This window comes from Trachypithecus francoisi, unplaced genomic scaffold, assembly GCF_009764315.1.
Source record: "Trachypithecus francoisi isolate TF-2019V2 unplaced genomic scaffold, Tfra_2.0 Lachesis_group4, whole genome shotgun sequence".
NCBI classification, from domain to species: domain Eukaryota; kingdom Metazoa; phylum Chordata; class Mammalia; order Primates; family Cercopithecidae; genus Trachypithecus; species Trachypithecus francoisi.
The window spans coordinates 8229412-8250860 of NW_022681469.1; the positions used below are offsets into that span (position 1 = coordinate 8229412).

Consider the following 21449-nt stretch of genomic DNA (forward strand, 5'->3'; position numbering starts at 1 on the left):
CATTGGATCAACCCAATTTCTCTGAGTATTCTTCATCTCTTTCCTAAAGACCCCTCCCCTGGCACTCTGCCTGCCCCAGCTCTGCACTGCATCCTCTGACCACAGCCTAGGGCTCAATGGGATAGGGCCTCCTGCTCCTAGGGTGGGAGTCCATCTGTGGGTTTCCCCTTGCTGGGGAGGGAACAGCTCAGGGGAGGACGGGGTCAGAGAACTTAGGGAGCAGGGGCAACAATACCACCAAGGGCTGGGGAGCCCCGGAGTGTTCTCTCGGAAGAGGCAGACCTGTGGACCATGTACACAGTGTGTGGATGAAGGCCAAGGTGTGTCCACAAGTAGTAAGAGAAAACAGGAGAGCTGAAACTACAAAACCCCTAGAAGAAAACATAGGGGAAATCTCCATGATGTTGGTCTGGGCAGAGATTTCTTGGATATGAACCCGAAAGCACAGACAATGAAAGCAAAAATAGACAAATGGGATTGTACCGAACTAAAAGGTCCCTGCACAGCAAAGGAAATGACAGAGTGAAGAGACAATCCACAGACTGGGAAAAAATATGTGCAAATCAAACATTGGATAAGGGGTGAATATCCAAAATGCACAAGGAACTCAAACTACTAAATAACAACCAAAAAAAACCCTATTAAAAAATGAACAAAGGACTTGAACAGACATTTCTCAAAAGAAGACATACAAATGGCCAACAGATATCTGAAAATATGTTCAACAGCATGAATCATCAGAGAAATGTGAATCAAAAACACAATGAGATATTATCTCACACCTGTTAGACGGGCTATTATAGAAAACTGAAAGATAAGTGTTGGCAAGGATATGGAGAAAAGGGGACTCTGCACTGTTGGTGGTGGTGTAAATTAGTACCATTTTGAAAAATAGAATGAAGGTTCCTCAAAAAACTAAAAATAGAATTACCTTATGATTCAGCAATCCCACTACTGGGTATATATCGAAAGGAATTGAAATCAGCATGAAGAAAAGATGTCTGCACCCCCACATCCACTGCAGCACTACTCACAATCGCCAAAACATGGAAACAACTGTTGTCCATCAATGGATGAATGGATTTTCAAATGTGATGTATCTGGAGGACATTGTGCTAAGTGAAATAAGCCAGGTGCAGAAAGACAAATACCGCATGATCTTGCTTATTGTGGAATCTTAAAAAGTCAAACTCATAGAAGAGTAGAATGGTGATTCCCAGAGGCTAGGGGCTCAGGGGAGGTGGACAGGGAAAGGGGAGACATTGGTCAGTGGGTATGATGTTACAGGTAGATAGGATAAGTTCAGGTGTTCTATTGCATAGCAAGGTGACTGTAGTGAATAATGATGTATATTTCAAAATAGCTAAAAGAGGATTTTAAATGTTCTGACCACAAAGAAATGGTAAATATCATTTGATAGATGTGATAATTACCCTGATATGATTACACATTATATACATGTATCAAAATATTATAGCCCCATAAATATATACAATTATTTGTCAATTAAAAATGAAACTTTTAAAAAAGCAATTGATTAAAAAAATTTTTAAGCCAGTGTGAGCCAAAGGGGCAAGACCACTGGGGCTGGAGCACCCTAAGCCCACGGTGGGCAGTGGTGGGTCAGAGCTGAGCCCCAGGGCTTGGTTTCTCATCTTCTTTCTCTCTTTTTTTCCTTTTGATCCATACGGCCCCCAAACAAAAGTCAGTGCCTGAGTAGACAGAGACATTTCTCCTTTCTCACTCTCTAGCGAACACCCCAGGTAACCACGGCAGGGGAGAGATGCCACCCAAAGTCGTCCAGGGAGATGGGGGGTTGGCATCAAGGGCAGGCATGGGGAGTTTCTGTGGCTGCCTGTGGGTTACGCTGTGTTACCAATGCACATGTCTATCTTTAGGAGTCCCCTGAGGGGCGCCTCACACAGCGAGGGCAATCTCTGTCACTACTGTGAACTTGTCCCTTGGTTTGGGAGTGGGAAGGTGCAGGGCTAACAGATGACATTTGGAAGGGCAGGAAATATCTGGCACCCACAGGCCTTCCCAGTGGGATCACAGCCCAGGCAGCTGGAGGCCGATTTGGTGAAACAGAGGAAAAACAAGAAAGAGCTTGAGGTCCTGGGTTCCCGTCCTGGCTCTGCGGCAAGCTCTCTGTGATCTTGGGAAATCTGCTTCCCTCTAATGCCGAGATGACAGACTGGGCAGCATGGTCTGGGTGGTCCTTTCCACCCTGAGGTCATACAGCCCTGGAGTGAAGCTCAAGAGTTGGAGGGCTCAGGCCTCGCTTGTTCTCCTGCCCCTCCCTCATTCCCCCACCCTGCCTGACAGCTGGGCCAATCGGGGCTATTTATGGCTTGGCCTGATGTTGTGCTCCCCTGCGCCTCCCATGCTGGGCCCCACCCAGCTCGGGCCCAGCACCCACCTGCCTAGTCCACCAGCAACATCGCTGGGAGTCCTGCTGCTTTGGCTCTCCCAGAATAAGCCATGCCCTGGGGAAAGAACTCCTATCCCCACTGGGGACACCATCTGGGGTGCCTTCCCTCTGCCCCTGCCTGCCGGGCCTGGGGCCCCCACTCCCGCCCAGCCTGGGAGATCCCTCAGCCATCACCACTGCTGTGTCAAGACATGGCCCTGCAGAATGCCCTCTACACCGGGGACCTGGCAAGGTTGCAGGAGCTGTTCCCCCCGCACAGCACAGCTGACCTGCTGCTGGAGAGCCGGGCTGCAGAGCCTCGCTGGAGCAGCCACCAGAGGGGTGAGGGGCATCTGGGGGGTGCTGAGAACCTGGGGGGCTGGGCTGACTGCCTCGGCCATAGAGGACCTAAGGGCTTGAGAGACAGGAGAAGCCCCCAGTTGTTTCTCCCCAACCTCAAAGCTTGCCCAATAGCCTAAACCTTGGCCCAGGAACACAGTCATGTGGAGCCCAGAATAGCTCCTGCTGGATGCGTGGCCAGGTCAGGCTCAGAGCGTGGGACACAGGGGCCTTCTGCCTCCGTCTGTATTTCCCTCCTGCTCTCTCTCTCTCTCTCTCTGCCTTTGGCATATACCTCTTCTCCTCCCCACTCCCCTCTCCCCGCCCACATGCTCATGAGTTGGACTCCAGAAGAGTGCAAGGGCCAGGGAGAGCCCCTAGATGACAGACACCCCCTCTGTGCCAGGCTGGTGGAGAAGCCCAGTAGAGGGTCTGAGGAACACCCCAAGTCTGGCCTGGGACCCATCGTCACCCGCACGGCCTCAGGACCTGCCCTTGCCTTCTGGCAGGCAGTGCTGGCTGGGGACGAGGGCTGCGTCTCCCGCATCCTCGCGGATTCCAGTACTGGCCTGGCTCCTGATTCCGTCTTTGATACCAGCGACCCAGAGCGATGGAGGGATTTCCGCTTCAACATCCGCGCTCTGAGTAGGGCTGAGGCCCTGGGGGGTCTCAGCGGGAGAGAGGGGAGGATTCAGATGGCGCTCTGGGCTCCCTCTTCCTGCCTCTGCCCACCTCACCCCATTGGCTGGAAGATCTTTGCCTTCCCTGGGATCTGAGACCCACATCTCCCCTCCCTAGGACTGTGGTCTCTGACATACGAAGAGGAGCTGACCACCCCACTGCATGTGGCGGCCAGCCGTGGCCACACCGAAGTCCTGCGGCTGCTGCTGAGGCGGCGAGCAAGGCCAGACAGTGCCCCTGGGGGCCGCACCGCCCTGCACGAGGCCTGTGCTGCAGGCCACACTGCCTGTGTTCATGTGCTGCTGGTGGCAGGAGCCGACCCCAACATCGCTGACCAGGATGGGAAACGCCCCCTGCATCTCTGCCGGGGACCTGGCACCCTTGAGTGAGTGACCCCTCACCCCAACCCCCAGCTCCACTCTGAAGGGAAGCAAAGAGGCCTTCTCAGGGAGGATAGGGGAAAATGTCAGGGACATGGGACAGAGCAGTCCAGGCTTGGGGCATGGGTCAGGGTGCAGTTACTTCCCAAGCCATCCACCCATTGACCCCATGAACTTTGGAGTGGCCTGGACTTTCAACAGTTTTCTGGTCTCCCAGGGATGGATGGAGACTGTGGCAGGGGTGCAGTTGCATGGGCTGCATTGGGAAATTGCCTGGCTCCACTATGGGGAGGTGGTGTTGCTTAAAGTTTTTAAAGACACTCTGAGCTTATCCTTTGTTCCAGGCACTGTGCTAAGTACAACAGCAACTAAGTCCCTGAGGCCCTGCCCTCAGGGAGCTTACTGTCCAATGATCCAGACAGGGAGTAGAGGATGGTGGCCCCAGTGAGGACCTGCCTGGGTCCCTCTGGGCAGGGTCTGGTTCTCCATAACAGGTCTAGAATCTCCATATTGGTAGGGCACCCTCAGATCATGGGCTCAACGGACTCTCACTAACTAAACTCCCAAGAAACTGATGAATATACCCAAATGTGCCAATGTATCATTTATTGTAGGGAATAGTCCTTTGCAGTGACATAAATAACTGCACCCCATGTGTAAGCAACGCTAGAGGATGGGATCCCAATTACAATTTTGTGAACTAACTCTGCATCCTATAGAGGCCCTCTCTCTGCCAACTGCACACCTGCGGGTCTTGTCTCTTGCATGGGAAAGGTGCCAAATTATTGACCCTGAGGTTCTCCTTTCATGGACCCTCTCCTTGTTAGTCTCATCAGCCTCTAGAGGATTCCACAGACTTCCTCATACTATGGTTGAAGATGTGTTCTTTACTAGCGTGGCCCAGTGGAAACCTAATGTGAGCCACATATGCAATTTAGAATGTTCTAGCAACCCCATCAAAAAATGACAAATGGCCAGGCACGGTGGCTCACCCCTGTAATTCCAGCACTTTGGGAGGCTGAGGCAGGTTGCTCACTTGAGGCCAGGAGTCTGAGACCAGCCTGGCCAACATGCCCAAACCCTGTCTCTACTAAAAATACAAAAATTAGCTGGGCGTGGTGGCAGGCGCCTGTAATTCCAGCTACTTGGGAGGCTGAGGCAGGAGAATTGCTTAAACCTGGGAGGTGGAGGTTGCAGTAAGCGGAGATTAGATTGCGCCACTGCACTCTAGCCTGGGAGAAAAAGTGAGACTTTGTCTCACACACACAAAAAAGACAAATATGTAAAATTAATTTTTAATGGTGGTAAAATATACATGAAATTTACCTTTGTAATCATTTTTTATTTATTTATTTTTTTCTGGAGACGGAGTCTTGCTCTGTCGCCCAGGCTGGAGTGCAGTGGCACAATCTCGGCTCACTGCAAGCTCCGCCTCCCACGTTCACGCCATTCTCCTGCCTCAGCCTCCCAAGTAGCTGGGACTACATGCACCCGCCACCATGCCCAGCTAATGTTTTATATTTTTAGTAGAGACGGGGTTTCACCATGTTAGCCAGGATGGTCTCGATCTCTTGACCTCGTGATCTGCCCGCCTCAGCCTCCCAAAGTGCTGGGATTACAGGCATGAGCCACCGTGCCCAGCCCTTTGTAACCATTTTTAAGTGTACAGTTCGATGGCATTAAGCCACATTTGTGTTGTGGTTCAATCATCACCACCATCCATCTCCAAACCTTCTCATCTTCCCAAACTGAAATTCTATCCCCATCAAACACTAACCACCCACCCCATCCTCTCTCCCAAACCCTGGCAATCACTACTCTACTTTCTGCCTCTGAATGTGAACACTCTGGGGACCTCACATAAGTGGAATCATGCAGTATTTGTCCTTTTGTAACTAGCTTATTCCACTTAGCATGATGTCCTCAGACTTCACCCATGTTGTCCCATGTTTCAGAATTTCCTTCCTGTCTAAGGCTAAATAACACTCCGTTGTATGTGGGGAGCACATTTTGTTTATTCATTAACCCACTGAGGGACACCTGGGTTGCTTCCACGTTTTGGCTATTGCGAATAATGTTGCTATGGACATGTAGGTACAAATATCTGTGAAGCAGGCTAAATTAATTATATTTTATTTAACACAACAAATCCAAAGTGTTATCATGTTGACAGGTAATCAATATAAAATTGAGGCCGGGCGCAGTGGCCCATGCCTGTAATTCCAGCACTTTGAGAGGCTGAGCCGGATGGATCACCTGAGGTCAGAGTTCGAGACCAGCCTGGCCAACATGGTGAAACTGTCTCTACTAAAAATACAAAAATTAGCTGGACATGGTGGCGGGCACCTGTAATCCCAGCTACTCAGGAGGCTGAGGCAGGAGAATCGCTTGAACCCAGGAAGTGGAGGTTTTAGTGAGCCAAGATCGTGCCACTGCACTCCAGCCTGGGCAAAAGAGGGAAACTCCATCTCAAACAAACAAACAAACAAACAAAAATCAGCCAGGCATGGTGGTGCACACCTGTCATCTCAGCTACTCAGGAGGCTGAGGTAGGAGGATCACTTGAGCCTGTGAGGCAGAGGTTGCGGTGAGTGGAGATCGTGCCACTGTACTCCAGCCTGGGCAACAGAGACAGACCTCATCTCAAAAGAAAAAAGAGAGGGAGAGAGGGTCTTTCTCTCAGTCACCCAGTCTGGATTTGCAGTGGTGTGTTCACAGCTCACTGCAGCCTCAAACCACCGGGCTCAAGCAATCCTCTCGCCTCAGCCTACAGAGTAGATGGGACTACTACAGGCCCACGCCACCATTCCCAGCTAATTTTTTGTGGAGATGGGTCTCACTTTGTTGCCCAGGATAGTCTTGAACTCCTGGGCTAAAGTGATTCTCCACTGCCCCTAGCCGGCTCTGTTTCTGAAGAAGAAGAAGGAGAAGGAGAAGAAGGAGAAGGAGAAGGAGAAGAAGAAGAAAAGGTGTGCATATAACACAGCACGTCTCAGTTAGGATTAGCCACATTTCAAGAACTTGATAGCCACGGGTGGCTAGTGGATACTACTACTGGATAGTGAATGATCCCATATTTTTAGTTCTGACCATGTTCCCACCAGCCTCCCTGAGATCACACCCAGGGATAATCCTTCCTTCCTTTGTGAGGAAACAAATGTATTTTAAAATTATTATGGAGATGTTTAAACGTATAGAAAGGCAGACAGGATAATGAAGTGAGCCCCCACAATCCATCACCCTCTATACCTCCCACTCCCCCCGCCATTTTGAGCTCTTACGATGGCAGGTGTTCGGGGGTTGTCTCACGTGCTGCTCACAATCACCTCGGAAGATGGAGCTTTTATAATTATCTGAATTCTACACAGGAGGGAACTGGAGCTCAGAGAGGCCAAGTCCTGTTAGCCCTGAAGTGAGGCACACACGTTGCTGTGACTCCCTGTGCTTCTTGCCATCTTGGAGTAAATCCAATTGGCCAATTTCAGTCTTTTTTATTTTTTATTTTTCCATTTTGAGAAGGAGGTTCACTCTGTCACCCAGGCTGGAGTATAGTGGCATGATCTCAGCTCACTGCAGTCTCTGCCTCCTGGGTTCAAGCAATTCTCCTGTCTCAGCCTCCCAAGTAGCTGGGATGACAGACATCCACCACCACGCCTGGCTAATTTTTGTATCTTTAGTAGAGACAGAGTTTCACCACGTTGGCCAGGCTGGTCTGAAACTCCTGACCTCAGATGATCCACCCACTTTGGCCTCCCAAAGTGCTGGGATTATAGGCATGAGCCACCACGCCCAGCCAGTCAGTCTTGTTCTTTATCCCACTGCCCTATTTCCATGTGCGCCCACTGCCAGGCTCCACGCTCCCTTCCTCCTCTAGTCCCAGCATGCAGAGCCCCCCAACGGTCCTGCTGCCCCTGGACCCAAACAGCAGCCCTCCCCCTACTAGCCGTATCAACTTGCATGAGATCCTCAGACCTCAGTTTCCTCCTTTGTGGCATAAGTGTCTTAAGAGCGCCTACCAAGGGAATGTAGTGAGGATGAAATTAGCTACTACATGTAAAACCCTTAGCAGGCGCCTGTTCTAACCACTCATGTGATAACTGCCGGCGACGTTTATTCTCACGGATGATTTAGTGGATTATCCCAACAAAAAGTATTTGGATGTTAAAGAAGGACACTGTTGGCTGGGCACAGTGGCTCATGCCTATAATCCAGCACTTTGGGAGGCCAAGGCAGGTGGATCACTTGAGGTCAGGAGTTCAAGACCAGCCTGGCAAACATGGTGAAACCCCATCTCTACTAAATACACAAAAAACTAGCCAAGCATGGTGGGGGCCGCCTGTAATCCCAGCTACTCTGGAGGCTGAGGCAGGAGAATGGCATGAACCTGGGAGGCGGAGGTTGCAGTGAGCTGAGATCGCGCCACTGCCCTTCTGCCTGGGCAATAGAACAAGACTCAGTCTCAAAAAAGAAAAAAAAAGGAAGGGGACTGTTGATATTGCAGAATGGTGCCGGGATGACCAGTGATGGGCAGGATGGAGGGTGGGTGGGGGGAGACAGAACGAAGAGCCACCCAAGTGTGTTCTTGCTGGGGGTCTGTGCCTGCTTTCCTCCCCACCACCATCTCCCCCCAATAGGTGTGCGGAGCTGCTCCTGAGGTTTGGAGCAAGAGTGGATGGTCGGTCCGAGGAGGAAGAGGAGACCCCTTTGCATGTGGCTGCCCGGCTTGGCCATGTGGAGCTGGCAGATCTGCTTCTAAGACGGGGGGCATGTCCTGATGCCCGCGATGCCGAAGGCCGGACCCCACTGCTGGCTGCCTGTGACATCCACTGCCAGTCCACCGCCGATGCCGAGGCCACCACGGCCTGCTGCCTGCAGCTGTGCAGCTTGCTGCTTTCAGCTGGAGCAGACGCTGATGCTGCCGACCGGGACAAGCATCGACCCCTGCACCTGGCCTGTCGCCGTGGCCATGCAGCTGTCGTGGAGCTGCTCCTGTCCTGTGGCGTCAGTGCCAACGCCATGGACTATGGGGGACACACGCCCCTGCACTGCGCTCTGCAGGGCCCAGCTGCAGCCCTGGCCCAGAGCCCCGAGCACGTGGTTCGGGCTCTGCTCAACCATGGTGCCGTCCGTGTCTGGCCAGGGGCCCTCCCCAAGGTATGGGGGCTGCAGGCGGCAGGAGGGCCACCATGGTGAGGGGACAGGGAGACCTAGGCCTGTGCTCCGGTTTGCTTTGGAATGTGGCCTGTGCACATAGATTGGTTCCTTCTGTCTGTCTTTCATTCAGCATGTAAGCAAAGCCCAAACAGGGGTCAAGGGGAAGACACAGATCAGCGGGAAATATGTGTGTGTGCATGTGTTCACATGGTGTGCGTGTGTATACATGTGTTCATGCACATATGTGCACGTATATACTGTGCATGTGTGATAAAGGTGGACTGGGGGCAGTGGGGCCAGATGATAAAGGATCCAAAAAGACAGAAGGAGTCAGGGTTGACGTGGGCAGTGGGCATTGTTTAAGGGTCTTCACCAGCACAACGAACTGCTGAAAATAGCATTTGAGGAAGCTCCCACAAGCAGTGGGATCAGTTCAGTGGCAGATGCAGGAGAGGCTCCCCAAGGGAAGGGGGCAAGCCTGTTTCAGGAGCCTCAAGTTCCCCTGAAAGTCTGCAGATGGACATGGTCCCACCTTCTGAGAATCTAGTAGGACCCACAGCCCCCAGAACAGCTGCCACTGTCCTGGCACCTGTGAACATGCCTTTCACTGTCAACTTCAATGTATATCCTCCTTTATCTTAATTTCCCCTAAGTAGGTTCAACTTGAAGACCTGTGCTACGGATGCCCTGAGAGGGGGCCTTGCCCCACGCTGTGTCGTATCTGGAGGAGTGTAGATAATCTCATGAAGAGCCCTGGGTCTGGGAATGGGGACATCCGTTCTCAGAGGAGATGGGTCAGAACTGAAACCACCCTCTAAGTAGGCAGGTCCCCTCTGGCCCAGCCCAGAGTCTTGTCCCACCCAGCCTTGCCTGTCCAGGGACCACCTGCTATCCCAGCCTCTTCCCTTTGCTCACAAACCTAGAAGCATCTGTCTGGATTCCTAAGCAAGACCAAATAATTAAACAGCCCAAGAGTTCGGCAGATTGGTCTCCCCTTTGGGAAAATACAAGAAAATCAACAATTAACACTAATTAATCTCCTATTAACACTAGATAATTAGGAGACAAGTAATTCCCTGTAATCTGACGGCAGCTCTGACAGCTAATGATTTCCCCAGCAGGCAGGGGCGGGAAGAGAGTCCAGCACAGCGAAAGGGTTTCGTGGGACCCCACAGCCCTGCTCCATCCCTCAGCCTGTCTCTGGGACCAAAGGGGCTGGCAAAGCAAAGTACCCCATTTGTCCCTTTCCATGATCTGCAGCCCTGCCAGCTGAGGGGTTTCTGTCCTCCCTGCACAGAAGCCTCCACCACCCATCTATGATGAAACGCCAGCCCCAGCCGGTTCTCTAGGAGCCACCACTTTGGACTTGGTGCTCAGGGGACCTGGATCCAGGATGTGACTTTGATGCTTGTTCGTGTGGCTGTAGGCAAGTCACTGCGTGTGATACAGCCTCTCCCTAACAGGATGGAAAACTGTAGGAGAGCACTGGGGAAGAGTCGGAGCAAGCACAGCCTTGACTACGCAGCAGGCACTGTTCTAAGCTGTATCTCCTGTTACAGGAGTTTCTCAGTCCTCCCAGCAACCTCTGAGGTCAGTGGTGACTAGGAGTGTAGGCTCTGGAGCCAGACACACTACCTGTGTGGCCTTCGGCAAGTTGCTGAATCTCCCTAGGCCTCAGTTTTGTCATCTGTAACATAGGGATATGACACTATGCCTTCTTCATAGAGTTAGTGTGAGAAGGGTTAATACACATCAAGCCTAGTGCTTAACACTTGTTAGCTAGTGTTGTTCTCATTATGTAATGTATGAGAAAGCACTTGGTAAGCTGCTTGGCATCATCCCAATGAGGGTATCGTTGGACACGGGAGTGCAAAGCAGGTTGGTGCAGCCGCACAGGCTTCCTGGAGGAGGCGGGACTGGGATGGGCAGTTTTGAAGGGAAGAAGGAGGAAGAGACAGGTATTTCAGGCACAGAGAACTGATTGAGCCCAGTGCAAAGGTGGGGATCAACATGGGCCAGGAAGGACAGAGATGGGCCTGAGGGGCAAGTGGAGAGGAAAGTTGGAGAGAACCAGCCTGCCCTTCCCTAGCTCAGAGGAGTGAGGAAAAGAGGCCTCCTGGGACAGACTGGTGAGCACCGCTCAGATGCAGGGCTAGAAGCAGAGGGCCCAGGTGTGTAACATGCTTTCTCCAGGGACCCCTGGAAGACCAGGTCTTCTGCTCCCACTGCTCATCGCTACTGCCATTTGACAGACAGAAGGGTCTCCTCTCCTTGCAGAGGCTGTTAAACCCCCACTGTTAGATGCAATTGTGTGTTTGGCCACGTGTAGGTTGTGTGTGAGATACTGCCTGAAAGACAGTACTTATCTGTTTACAGATCTTAAAAGGCTCTGTGGCCATCACCTGTAGAGATGCAGTGAGAGTGGAGTGCAGTGGAGGAGGCATGAATCTGCTTTAGGTACCAAGTTCAGGCACAAGTGGGAGTCATGGTGCCCGTGTCTGTCAGGCCACTTTTCTGACCACGTGGACGGTCTGTCCACAGGCTGCTCCACTGCATGGCTTACCCACTTGCTGCACTGGACCACCACCTCAGAGACCTTTCTTGACCACTCCATCTAGGACAGTGCCCTCCCAACCATGCTCAGTCCCCTGACCCTACTTTTTTTTTCTTTTTTTTTCTTTTTCTTTTTTTTTTTTTTTGAGACAGGGTCTCACTCTGTCGCCCACACGTGCAGTGGCGCGATTCTGGCTCACTGCAACCTCTGCCTCCCAGGCTCAAGAGATTCTCTTGCCTTAGCCTCACGAATAGCTGGGATTACAGGTGCACGCCACTACTGCCTGGCTAATTTTTGTATTTTTGGCAGAGACAGGGTTTCACCATGTTGGCCAGGCTGGTCTCAAACTGCTGACCTCAAGTGATCCATCCACCGCGGCCTCCCAAAGTGCTGGGATTACAGGCATGAGCCACCACACCCGGCCCCTTCTTATTTTTCATTGCAGCAGCAGATCTATGAGTGATGACTTCTGTGTTTATTATGCTTTCCTTCTGAAATAGAAGCTCTTGGATGACGAGGACTTTATTTTCCCCACTGCTGAATTTGAAGTGCTTGGCACATAGTAGGCCCTCAATAAATATTTGCCGAATGAACCAATGAAAGCATAAATCTGGCTCAACTAGATTCCACTCCTGCTCCTATCAAATCCTCTCCTGCTCTTGCAGGCAGTCCATCGGCCTCTGATTGCCTTGTCCCTTCTCCCTGAATACCCTCCTGGCTCTGGGGTTCCCTTGCCTCCAGAGCCCAGTCCTCCCTCTGTGAGTCCCCCACCCAGCCCCACCCCCCTCCCTGGCCCCCTCTTGTAGCTGTCTCTACCCACACTCGGCATTGTATGGATTCTGTGATCTTTTTATCTGCTCAGGAGCTCCACCCACAGGTCAGGGACTCCTTCCAACCAGCAGAAAACCCAGCCCAGAGCCTTGTAGAGGTAGAGAGGAGAGCAGGATGATAGTGTGGTTAAGGGCAAGGGGGCCACACTTCCAGGCCTGGACTGTGGGAACCACAACTTGGGCAAGTTAATTAACTTCTCTGTCCCTCAGTTTCCCTTGGCTGTAGTGAAGGAAATGGGATAATAACATAGGGATATTAACAGTCCATCCCTTGCAGGGACAACAGTGAAGAGTTCATACATGTAAAGTGCTAGAAAAATCATCTGGCCTGAGTTATGCACAATAGAAAGGTTAGCTGCTGTATTGGCCTCCTGGATCAAACGAAGTACCACAAACTGGATAGCTTAGAGCAACAGAAATGGAGTTCCCTTACAGCGGTGGAGGCTGGAAGTTTGAAATGCAGGTGTAGGCAGGGCTGGCTCCTTCTGAAGCCTCTGAGGGAGAATCTGTTCCATGGCGCTCTTGTAGCTTCCAGTGGTTCCCATAATCCTTGGTGTCCTTTGACTTGTACACGTGTCACTCCACTGTCTGCCTTTGTCGTCACATGGCCTTCTCGTCTGTGTCCATGTCTGTGCCTCTGTTTTCTCTTCTTATAAGAACACCAGTCATATTGAATAGGGCCCACTGTAATGACCTCATTTTAACCTGATTACATTTGCAAAGACCCTATTTCCAATTAAGGTCCCATTCATAGGTACAGGGGGTTAGGTCTTCAATATATCTTTTGGGGAACAAAGTTCAACTGTCTGGTCACAGAGTGACCAGCTGTCTGGTCACTCTGTGTGGACTGACTGGGGACCCAACATGTCTTTGCCTCCCGCAGGTGCTGGAGCGCTGGAGCACGTGCCCTCAGACCATTGAGGTCCTGATGAACACCTACAGTGTTGTGCAGCTTCCCGAGGAGGCTGTGGGCCTGGTGCCTCCTGAAACTCTGCAGGTCAGATTCCAAGGCCCTGAACATAGAGCCTCTCATCCTGGCCCCAAGACTCCCACCCGCTAAACCGCAGCCCCCCATAGAAAGCATCTAAAGACGCACTCATGTCCCAGAAGAGAGAACTTGCAGAGTGAACACTCAAACATTCACTGTTTCTAAGAGGTTCCTTCCGGTAGATGCCCCACCCCTCCCTCACCAGCCTACCCTGTGAGGGGGAGCCGGCACCACCTGTCTGAAGCTGCCCCTCACTGAGCCCCTTGTTCTGCCCCCAGAAACATCAGCGTTTCTACTCCTCCCTCTTCGCCTTGGTGAGGCAGCCCAGGTCGGTGCAGCATCTGAGCCGCTGTGCGCTCCGCTCCCACCTGGAGGGCAGCCTGCCCCACGCGCTGCCCTGCCTCCCCCTGCCACCGCGCCTGCTCCACTACCTGCAGCTGGATTTTGAGGGCGTGCTCTACTAGGTGAGCCCTGGGATCTGTGAGCAGTAACAGCTGCTTGGGGTCCAGGGATGGGTGGAAGGCAAGAGAAGCACTGGGGAAGGCCTTGGCCAGAACCGGCCTGTCCCGGAACCACCAGAAGCCTCTGAATCCAAACCTCTCCTTCCAGATGTCCACGGCCTTTTGAGAGGGCCTGAAAGCAGATGCCCCAGCCTACAGAGGGCGCACCTCTGCACTAACTCAGGCCAGGTAGCCTAGCAGCAGGAGGCCCAGCTTCGCAGGCAGGTGTGGATGCTGCAATTCCCAGTGCAGAGAAGTGGACTGACAGCGGCCGCCAGATGATGTCTGATGAAGACACGCTCCTGTCGGGGCTCTCCTGGGGCCCCCTTCTAGCCTGTGCAAACCCTGTATGTGCATTAAAAATCTTCAGGTCTGTTTTGGTACTGTCTCCAACAGACCTTCCTCTGAACCTGCTCTCTTGCCGGGGAGTCGGGATGGGCGGACTGATAGGGGCTCCCTGCCTGCCCGACGGTGCCAGCTGCATCACCTTCCCCTTTGGCATCAGCCAGCTGCTAAGAGGTCCCAGGCTTGCCAGCTCCATGAAATGACAGAATGACCACCAGGTGACAACGCGTTAGAAAAGGCCTAAAGGAGGTGCAGGGTGCACATGGAGGCAGTGCAGAGAGTTGGGCAGGAAGGCACAGGAACTCTTGGGGTAGGAAGGTGAGGCAGGAGAGCCACCCGGAAGGAGGGGCATGTGGGGTGGCCCATCGCGGAGGGTAGCCATGGCTCAGGTGAGAGCCAAAGGCCCAGGTTTAGAAAAACAGAACCAGTTCTGCCTATTGCCTGACACGGTAGGTCAGGGAGGACCAGAAGCACGCCTGGTTCCTGCCTCTTTTATGTGCTCTTTCCTTAAATTTAGTTCTGGCCGCAAGAGCGCTGAGTTGAAAGTTCCATGACCCAGGTTCTGGTCTTAACTCTGCCATTAACTTGTGGAACGAACCTAAGTATCTTATCTCTCCGGGCTCACGTTTCTGCGTCTGTAAAAAGAGAGGGAGGAGAGTCCCTGAGAGTCACTGTAGTATCAGGATTTTCAGAACCTGCCAGAGGCCCCCGCAGCCTGCAACCAGAGGCGGAGGGCAGGTGGTCGGGACAGGGCAGCCAGTCAAGTGCACCGTGATCCCTGACGTCAAGGGTCGCTGGACAGAGTTCCCTCAGGCGGCAAAGTGCGCACGCGCTAGAGCTCGCGACTTCCCCGCCAACTGGCACGAGCTAGGCGACGAAGGGCGGGGCCGGGAGGGCACGAAGAGACTGGGGTGGGCCTGGAGGGCGCGAGACGGCCGGGGGCGGGGCCTGGAGGGCGCGAGGCTTTAGGCCACGCTGAGCAGGGCCGGGAGTCCGGTTAGGCGTTGAGAGGCGGCTGAGGAGAAGCGCAGAGGAAGTGAGAGGGCCCGGATTCTCACCCTGGCCTCACGGACCTTGGGCTGAGCGGTCTGTCTGGCTTCAGGTGCTGGCGCGCGGCTCGGGGACGCGGGTGCGGTGGGCAAGCGGTGGAGGCTCCGCGCTATGGAAACCCCAGGCGGATCCCGACCGCACAGACCCCACCTCGCGGGCAGGAAGCAGCTGCCCCAGGGCGTGCGCGGGAACCTGATGCGCGAGGCCCACTGCTGTTGAGGGCCTGCGGGGCGCCCTGTGGAGACCGCGGCTCGGGTCTGGGTCCCGGGGGACGTCCTAGTGCTCTCTGGTTTGTTCTGTAGCCGTTCCAGGGCCTGAGTCCGCGTGCACAGGGTGTCTGGAGCGCGGCGCACAGGAGGAAGCGGCAGGTGCTGCCGAGCCCGGGACTGGGGGTTGGCAGTGCGAACCATTTCAGATCGGGTGACAGGGAGGGAAACTTGCTCTGTGAGGAGGTGACATTTAGAGACCTGAGTAGAGCAGATCAGCAGGAGTGGCAGGACGGACCGTCCTGGCTGCGGGCGTGGGTCGGGGGGCGCCTGCGGCGGTCCAGGCCAGAGGCAGTCGCAGCGGGCGAGATTTGGAATCCTTGGGGAGAACTGGGGGGCCGCTGCTGGGGGGATGTGGAGGGGCTGCAGAAAAGCGCTGCCTGGGAGGACTCGCAGGTTTTTGGCTTGGACTCCTGGTCGGAAGGTGGTGCCAGATGCTAAGGTGGGGAAGACGAGAAAGGAACGGGAAGCAGAAGGCCGTTGTTGGGGAGACGGCACTGGAGCCGCCTAGGAACCGTCTCAGAGGCTGTGGTCTGGGCACGGGGATCTGGGCCCACGTCGAGCGCAGGTCATGCGAGTGCGGGCTCGCCGGCGCGGGAAAGAGTTTGGAGCTCTGCTCCCAGGGAATCCTGACTCCCGGGGATGACTTGCCCGAGAGAGTCCTGCTGGTGGATTTTGATGGAAATTCTATTCGATCGCATCCACTTGGTTCGCTGTGTGCTTCCAGATCCCCAGGTTTTAGGTGCTTCATGCCATGCTGGGAACGAGACACGCTCCTGCCCTCAGTGAATCTTCAGTCTAGTGTGAGAAACAAGGGTGTGAACAACCAGTCAGAATACAAAGGGCAATAGGATGAATGTAAGATAAATGTGGGAGCAGGAGCTGGAGGCGTGAAGAGGAGGGCGAGGAATGGGGTTGAGATCTGGGAGGGCGTCCCAGAAGAAGCACCCTCCTCTAAAGTGATAGGAAGACGGGGGAGGATTTCTGGCCACATCTGGAGAGCCTGCGATCATGGGACGCCTTTTTAAGGACGGGGAAGGGAAGAAAGGCGATGTGGAGTGGTGGCTGTGAAGGGGCTGTGCACAACTTCACATACTGTCCCTTAGTGGGGCAATGTCAGGAGGGTCCTCACTGGGGTTAGACATTCAGATTCTTGCGAGCCAGGGCGCTTCCTCCCCAGCCTCCTGGCTGTTGGTCCCGCGGGCCCAGAACCTCTCCCTGGTAATTGCTTTTCGTAATGTGTTTGCTCCAAACCAATTTCACGCCTCCGTGAGGACTCCGCCCTGCACTAGAGGCGCGGACCTCCCCACTACTAACCTACCCACGAGTGAACGCACGAGCTCACGCATACGGTACACATTTAACACAACAGACATACAGGGTTCGGGTACCAGGGGACGCTAAACATACTTAACCCTACACTCACGCACACTAGACGTTAAGACACTCACGTACGACCCCCCTCCCCAAACAGTGCGTCCACAGTTAAGCACCTAGAGGCGTCCCGCGCGCTGGCCCTTGGAGCCTCAGTTAGTGGTTTCTTTGCCCTCGGCGCGTCTCCTGGACTATCGCCAGGGGGCGCTGCAGCACCCCGCACCTCCTTCGCTGTGCCCGCAGTTGTGCGCTGCTGCCACCAGAGGGTACCCGCGGCCAGACCCGACGCTGCCCACCATGAGAGGACTTTCTCTGGCCAATGAGTGGATTGGAGGTATAGATTTGTGGTCTTTGACTTGAATACTTTGTTTCTTCTCAGCATCCTTGGTGCTAGTTGGCAACACAGATGAGGCCCTGGTGGACACAGAGGGTAGATTAAAGATAAAATTCCTCTATAGGAGCATTTCCCAAATGTCAGAGAATATGGACAAAGCAGCACTTTTAGAATTCTGTTTTGGACAGTGAGACCAGGTGCTTTCCCATAATGCCTCTGCTCAGGAATTCAGTGGGAAAACCATAGTTTTTTGCTGGTAAAGAAAGGAGCTAGCCCTGTTCAGATTTGACAGAGGCAAAGTCTGTACTTGGTACTGATGAGAGAGTAAGAAGTAGTTTTGGAGTGCTCTGGATTTCAGGGAAAATTAGTCCCTTCCTTTCTTGACCACTCTACTCTTTGTCTATTTAGTACAGGAAGAACTCGTTTTGGAAGGTGTTTTTTCATATTCAGTTGACTCTTGCCCTTGCTTTTTGACTAGACAAAGTTTTTGTTGTTGTTGTTGTTGTTGTTTTGTTGGGATTTTTTTTGAGACGGAGTCTCACTCTGTCGCCCAGGCTGGAGTGCAGCGGCATGATCTGTGCTCACTGCAAGCTCCACCCTCTGGGTTCACGCCATTCTCCTGCCTCAGCCTCCCCAGTAGCTGGTACTACAGTTGCCCGCCACCATGCCTGGCTAATTTTTTGTATATTTAGTAGAGATGGGGTTTCACCGTGTTAGTCAGGATGGTCTGGATCTCCTGACCTTGTGATCCACCCACCTCGGCCTCCCAAAGTGCTGGGATTACAGGCGTGAGTCACCGCGCTGGCCCTTGTTGTTCTTATTTGTAAGACAGGGTCCTGGTCCGTCACCCAGGCTAGAGTGCAGTGGCACAGTCTCTGCACACTGAAGCCTCAACCTCCCCAGCTCAAGTGATCCTCCCATCTCAGCCTCCTGAGTAGTTAGGACTACAGGCATGTGCCACCATGCCTGGCCAATTTTTAAATTTTTTTTATAGAGACGGGGGTCTCATTGTGTTGTCCAGGCTGGCCTTGAACTCCTGGTCTCAAGTGGTTCTCCCACCTGGGCCTCCCAAAGTGTCGGGATTACAGACATAAACCACTGTACCCAGCCAGAGTAGATATTAATCACTCTCCCTCACAGATGGAGATGTCAAAGAGGGGTCAAGATCACAGGGCCCAGTGAGGGGTCAGAAAAGGAATTTGACTCCAGGTCTTTTTACTTTAGCCAATGCTTCTTTCCATTTACCATGTGGCCTCAGTTCTATGTACTATGAAAGGGCAGGGAAAGGAAATGGGTTGCTGCAGTTGCCACTATGTATGCCAATGTTACTGAATGTCAAGGACTTCACAGAAGTCACACTTCGTATCTCTAGCATGCCAAGGGAACACATAGAGGATATAAATGGGTTATGAAATACAGTATCTAACAAACACAAACCACACCAGGTCAGTAGAAGTACTTGAGGTCTCACTTGCCTCTGTTCAGAATTGGTGGCCCACTGGGATTTGTTGGCACTAAGTTTTAAGTATGTACTTCCTGGTCAGGCCCAGTGGCTCATGCCTATAATCCCAGCACTTTGGGAAGCCGAGGCAGGCGGATCACGAGGTCAGGAGTTCGAGACCAGCCTGGCCAACATGGTGAAACCCTGTCTCTACTAAAAATACAAAACTTAGCTGGGCAGGGTGGCGGGCGCCTGTAATCAGAGCTACTTGGGAGGCTGAGGCAAGAGAATCGCTTGAATCCGGAAAGCGGAGGTTGCAGTGAGCCAAGATCATGCCATTGCACTCCAGCCTGGGCAGCAGAGCAAGATTCCATCTCAAAAAAAAAAAAGTATGAACTTCCTGTGCCAGCTTGAGTAGAGAATCCACTTTACTGAGTATAGTTCTAAGCAATAAGCTCTTGGCATAAACTAGGTGACATACATCTTGAAGATCATAGGGTTATTTTATTTATTCATTTTTTGAGATGGAATTTTCCTCTTGTTGCCCAGGCTGGAGTACAGTGGCGCGATCTTGGCTCACTGCAACCTCCACCTCCCAGGTTCAAGCGATTCTCCTGCCTCAGCCTCCCAAGTAGCTGGGATTACAGGCATGCGCCACTATGCCCAGCTGATTTTGTATTTTTAATAGAGATGGGGTTTCACTATGTTGGTCAGGCTAATCTCGAACTCCTGACCTCAGGTGATCCACCCACCTCGGCCTCCCAAAGTGCTGGAGTTACAGGCATGAACCACCGTGCCCAGCCCAGAGGGTCTTTAAAACATTTTTTAGAGGTCTCCCTCTGTCACCCAATCTGGAGTATAGTGGTGCAATTATGACTCACTCTAACCTCCAACTCTTGGGCTCAAGCAATCCTCCTGCCTCTGCCTCCCAAGTAGCTGGAGCTACAAGTGTGTGCCACCATGCTTGGCTAATACAATCAGAGGGTTTTTAACCTTGAGTCCTTGACATACCAGAATGTGACAGGCTTCTTAAAGTGTCCTTTTACTGAAGGGACTGGTAGAAGAGTGATGTTTCAATATATATCCTTTTGAGCTTTTGGAATTTGGTACTATGTGATTTTATTACCTATGCAATAAATGAATGCAATTACTTTTAAAAATGGCTCTTCCTTCATGCCTTACTTGGCTGATCCTGTAACTGCTCATACAGGTTTAATTTCAGTTTTGTAGCCCAAAGTTGCCTCAATAATTTGTCAAGTCAATAAGCCCCTGTTATGTATCCACCACCGATAAGCCCTCTCACTTTAAAAATACAATATACTTTTGAAGCTTGGTCTTCCATGTTGGTCTGGTAAAGTGCTTGGTTAATTTAGCAAAGGGGTGTTCCGAAGAGTATCTTTAGACAAGTCCTTTAGTAGTGAGTTGGAGTTAAGCTAAGGCACCTCTTCTTTCTCCATTGCGACATCTTACCACCAGACTTGTTTCTTAGAAATTGCACTGGTTGAATGTGGAGCCCAAGGTAGATCAAGACTGCATGGAAATGACGCTCTTCTCTGTTCACCTCTCTGATGAATTGTCAGTTAAGGCATAACCAAAAAACTCCCTTCTTGAGTCCTGCCCCCTTCCTCAGTCCACCCTGGTGACAGTGTCTTTGAAGGTACTGATTTAAATACATCAGCCTGACATTAACAGTGTTCACTAGGCTAACACAACACTCCTGATTTGGAACAAATGTCACTGAGACCCAGAGCTCCCTCCTGCCCTGCTCTGTTTTGGCCGGGCAATCCTGGAATTTGTGTAGGTTTTTGTCCTCGCTGGAGCCAAATCACTTCCCCTATGTAGACTGCATCTTCCTAAACTTGCCTGGCTTTGCTGTTATTAATTTTAATATTAATTTTAACCAGCTTGGCTCTACCTAGCCTTACCTGAATAACAATTTCCTTGTGACCAGATGACACTCACTGTAGCTGGCCAGCCTTGCCCTGTGTCCTGAAGCTTGGGTCACTCTTCTGTTGACTTGCCTGCCTTGTCTCTTTCTTGCCCACTAATCTGAGGTGGCTATCATGTCAAAGTGTCTGTGACTTTTGCCTCTAGATTGACAACTCTACCGCTGGGAATTGGGAGGAGGAGGAGGACGGTAAAAGGCGCCACCATTTCTGTGTCTCGGAAGGGGGGAGGTGAGAGTCATCTGCAATTAGCGGATAATTAGCGCTACTGACCCTTGGGGCTCATCAGCGCTCCTGGGGCCAGCCCCCAGCAATCAGCCAGGGCAGGTCGTGAGTGTCAGGCCCAGGAATGAATAGGGCTCATCAGCGGCGCTGGAGCTGGGGAGCCAATCAGGGAAAATTAATAGCAGAAGAGAGGGAGAGAGAGCGAGGGAGGGAGACAAGAGATAGACAGACAAGAGATACAGATAAAGGAGAGAAATGAGAAAAATCGAGTAAGAGAGACTGGGATAAGGAATAAGAGATGGGAAAGAAATAATCAGAGAGGAATAGGAATAGAAACGAGGACGGGAAAGGGAAGAGGAGTGGGAGGAAGAAAAAGAATGTAAAGGATGGGAGAAAGATGGAGGGAAAAGGTCAGAGGAATGGTAAGTACTTGGCATAGTGTGGGCACTCAAGGAAATTACCCACAGAGGCAAGAGAAAGGGACTAGGGGAAGTTGGAGATGGAGGACGAGGCGGGAATGAGGAAGAAGGTGAAGAGCCAATGCCAAGAGAATAGAGACCAGAGGCCAGAGTGCCAATGGGGCAGACAGGAGGAAAGGGGCCCCATAAGAGTAGCGCTAAGCCATAGCACCG

At 52.3% G+C, this 21449-nt stretch overlaps 1 protein-coding gene across 2 annotated transcripts; it reads left to right on the forward strand.

Moving 5' to 3' along the window:
* The first annotated feature begins 2371 nt into the window (after positions 1-2371).
* Positions 2372-14212, forward strand: ASB10 (ankyrin repeat and SOCS box containing 10). Of its 2 annotated transcripts, none has more exons than XM_033193481.1 (6): positions 2372-2752; positions 3548-3815; positions 8445-8964; positions 13232-13345; positions 13615-13800; positions 13946-14212. In XM_033193481.1, the coding sequence occupies exons 1-5, from the start codon at positions 2482-2484 to the stop codon at positions 13798-13800; spliced, it is 1359 nt and encodes a 452-aa protein (XP_033049372.1). In that variant the 5' UTR covers positions 2372-2481; the 3' UTR covers positions 13946-14212. The 2 variants fall into 2 exon arrangements, with proteins under 2 accessions (XP_033049372.1, XP_033049371.1); XM_033193480.1 differs by lacking the exon at positions 2372-2752 and adding an exon at positions 2946-3394.
* The last annotated feature ends 7237 nt before the right edge of the window (positions 14213-21449 follow it).